Below are 3,673 nucleotides of genomic sequence, written 5' to 3'. Positions count from 1 at the left end.
AGCGTTCGGATGGTTGTCAGACTCGGGGTGAGGGATGGGTGAAGGAGAAGGGGATTCAAAGGGACAAACTGGTAGTTAGGGAACAGTCCTGGGGACGTAGAAGGGGAACATAGTCAGTGGTATCGTAATAACTGTGTGGTGTCAGATAGGTCCTGAATTTATCAGGGTGATCGCTTCATAAATTATATAAACGTCTAATCACTGTGTTGTACACCTGAAACTAATATAATATTGTATGTCAACTATAACTAAAAAAAAATAAAAATATTAAAAATTTTTAAATAAAAGTTTCATAATTGTAAAAACTATTGATTAGAATGTTTGTTAAAGTGTGCACGTGTTGACATGTTTTCTATAAAAAACTGTTCACTGAGGCATTTTTATCACAGAAGGTTGATTTTACCTATCGACACAATCATATCATGATCCAGAGCTAATCCAATCTGAAGAAAAGGCGTCTGTGGGTTTTCTCACACTCGCTAACGTAGCTCTAAGCATCTTTCCTCCTCGCAGAGCACCCAGTGCACGCTGCGGAACCCCTCTCACCCCTCCACAGCGTCCGGCAGGAGTAAAGTGAGAGTGACTCCAATCGACCAACAGCCATGGGGCTACCACAGCTCTCAGACAGGTACGAGGGCAGAGGGTAAGAAACCGCCTGTTTTGCGAGCAGCCAGAGTTCAAAGGCAATAGCCCGGCCTTCCGCTCGCCAGGGGTTCCAGCCCCATCTACAAACTGGCATCACCTAGGGAGTTAGAAGCAGGAAAGTAAAGGTGCCTTCCTGCTCCCCCAAACCCCCAATCTGCTTCACTTCACCTGGACGGGTCCCAGCCAGGGCCGAGAGCCCCTGCGCTGTGCCGATCACATGCTGATCATGCCGTCCATAAATTTTATGTTTAAAACCAAGTGCTCTGATCAAGATCCTGTAGGCTGGCAAACGTAAGTATAATCGCAAAGATAACCTTGCCCCAAACAAGGACAGTGGAAGCTTTACAAGTTCTGTGGTCTAGGAAAGGGTGACACTAGTTCCCATTTAACCAGTGTTGGTACAACTGGACTCGTGGCCCAGGGACATCAGAAGAGCTGCCCAAGACGGAAAGCGGGCACGCTGCCCCCAGGGCTGGGTCCCGGCACTGACCCACAGGAGCGCATTATTCTAAGGGCCAGGGGGAGAAGGCACCTGACCAAGCACCGGACCAAGTTAAAAAAAATAAAAAAAAAGGGGGAGGCCCATGGAGCACAGAGGTCCATGCGGCACGTTCGCTGTGAGAAACGCAAAGCACCTTCGGGTGGGCGAGGCACAGGGAACGAAAGGAAGAAGGTGTGAAATGAGGTGGCAGGACCCGGGAGGGCTCGGGCGGGCGCCGTGCAGCCTGGACGGGAGGGAGCCAGGTGGCAGCAGGCCCGGCCGGAATGCGCTGCAGGAAGGCGGCTGAAGACCGAACAGTCCAGTGACCCCGAGAAGCAGCGAAGCCCAGAGTGAGGGCGGAGGAACTGCATGTTTGGACCAAGGAAGAAGCAAGCGGCCGGAGACTGTCCGGCGGGGGTGAAGGCCCCAGGGATGCTGACACTCGGAGAGCGGCAGGGACCGCGCGGGAAGCCCCGATTCCACCACTCCCCGCGGAGAGCCGGCCGTGTGGGCCCCGCCTGCTTCTAAGCCTAAGTGATGAAACCCAGGCTTCCTTAGAGAGGCAAGTGCTCAGCGGATAAAACACACTTCCTGACTTGGAGAAATACCATAAGTACCAGCTTAAAAAGTAATATTAAGTATCATGAAAATGGAATAAAACTAAATCTCTTAATTTGGCAAATTACCTTTCAAGCCGGCGACCTCTCAGCAAACATCAGGATTTACCGAGAGCTTCCAGCCGTGATCTGAGCCCCTGGGAAGGGACCTGGAAACCATGGGCACAGCACGCCCCGGCCCACCCCGCCCACAGTGGTCCGAGGGCGGAGCACGGGCAGGCCACGTTGTCTTAGGAGATTTCCCTCCAGGAACTTGGTGCTGACCATCGATTCCTCCTCCGACGTGAAACAGATCTCAACACTCTTTAAAAGCGTAGGCACGAAGGAGGAAAACGGGGGACCACCACGCCCGAGAGGAAGCACGACAAGAAGGCCAACCGCTCTTACTGCGATGGCGCAAGGTCGCGTCTCATCGGCACTCACCCACAGCGAACGGGCGCCTTCCGTGAAAGTTCCGGAAGGTTCGGACAAGAACACGGAAAGGTGCGCCATCTGTAACAATTCTCACACGACACTGCTCCGTGCTGACGTGCCACGCCACGCCACGCCACACAGTGCAGCCATTTTCCAGCCAACGTGTGGCAAAAAAGTTCGCTGTTTTACGTTGCTCGCGCCTACAAACCTGTCGGAACATGCCCCACAAAAACTGGACACGTTTATCACAGCACCGCATGACACCAACATCTGTTCATGCTCAGGACCAGGCAGGTGTACCAAACACCCTAAGATACAAAATGATAGGAAATATAAACGTCAATTTGTATTTCAAGTTTACAGCGTTTTATTTACAAAAACAGGCTGGGGGAAAGAGGTTTACTGCCCGCAGTCTCTCTGGGGGGGTCTGTTTTGCACCGTGTTCTATGTCTCTCTTCTTAATAATTTTTAAAGTCGCAGTTTAATTCCTTCAGAATGTGTTTGTCAACTTGAAGCCTGGGGGTGGGGAGAGGGCGGGGGCCTGGGCGGCGGACACAGATGGCTTTTACTGAACGGACTCTGGCGGTGCCTCATGCACTCGGCGACACAAGCTCGCTCCCGACACCAACACCAGACGCCACTGGTCACACGAGCTGAGGTCTTCTCCGGGTTCTGAAGGACACTTGCTCGTCCGCGTGGCACTGCTGGGATGGTGACGTCCAGGCCGACACTAAGACATGACCCCGAAGACGGGGTTGTGGCGGCAGATGCTGGGGCCGTACTCCTCGTAGTCCTTCTTGGTGTGACACACCTGAAAGAACTCCGGCTGAGGGGTGACAAGCGGGAGAGGCACGTAAATGCTCCAGGAAGGAAGAAAGGTCAACGAACCCCCCGCGACGAGAAACCCTCCCTACCAGCCCCGGCTCCGTCCAGACCTCCCTTGGTCCTACGGTTTTCACCTCGTCAAGAGCCTGGACTCCTAAACGAGGCTTTACTTCACTTTTTAAAAATTTCTTCAGCTTCTGTTTAGGACCAACTATGTGATCGCCCTAAATTAGCGATTTGTTATCTAGCCATAAATTTGAGGAGAAAAGGCAGTAACTACGTGGGAAAGTCACTAGAACGAATGACTAAGGCGAGATGTTTTAGGCTGCTTTTGGATTTCACCGATCCATATTATCCGTGACCCCAAATTAGCATGGACACTTGCCAATTCACTGGACGATTTAAATGACCCTATTTTTTCTATCTCGCGGAATTAAACGTGCCACTGTTTAGAGCCACAGGCAAGCGGAACACACAGCACTTCACACGACAGTATTGGCCCACGCTCAGCAGGGAACGCAGAGACGACGACACACGAGAGCGGGGGGAGGACTTACGGTCGAGGCGAGCATGGAGCCCCCGAACCACACGGCGTAGCGCTGCATGTGGTGCGTGATCACCTGCACCTCCACCGGCTTCGGCTGCAAAGCAGACGGGCGCGTTGTCGGGACGGAGGTGCACGCCCATCACC

General features: G+C 52.8%; 1 protein-coding gene across 3 annotated transcripts in view; it reads right to left on the bottom strand.

The window, feature by feature from the left end:
* Positions 1 to 2,500: 2,500 nt before the first annotated feature.
* Positions 2,501 to 3,673, bottom strand: part of ACTR3B (ARP3 actin related protein 3 homolog B) — a 41,518-nt gene continuing 40,345 nt past the window's right edge. For all 3 annotated transcript variants that reach the window (XM_011377567.2, XM_023521793.1, XM_011377569.2), the window contains 2 exons: positions 3,540 to 3,623; positions 2,501 to 2,983 (listed from right to left, as the gene is read on the bottom strand). In XM_011377567.2, the coding sequence (XP_011375869.1) occupies positions 2,888 to 2,983; positions 3,540 to 3,623 (180 nt within the window). In that variant the 3' untranslated portion in view covers positions 2,501 to 2,887. The remainder of the gene's footprint in view (positions 2,984 to 3,539; positions 3,624 to 3,673) is intronic.

Source organism: Pteropus vampyrus, unplaced genomic scaffold (assembly GCF_000151845.1).
Source record: "Pteropus vampyrus isolate Shadow unplaced genomic scaffold, Pvam_2.0 Scaffold316, whole genome shotgun sequence".
Lineage (NCBI taxonomy): Eukaryota > Metazoa > Chordata > Mammalia > Chiroptera > Pteropodidae > Pteropus > Pteropus vampyrus.
Note: the sequence above shows the minus strand (reverse complement) of the source record. Positions and strands in the feature narration are given on the sequence as shown.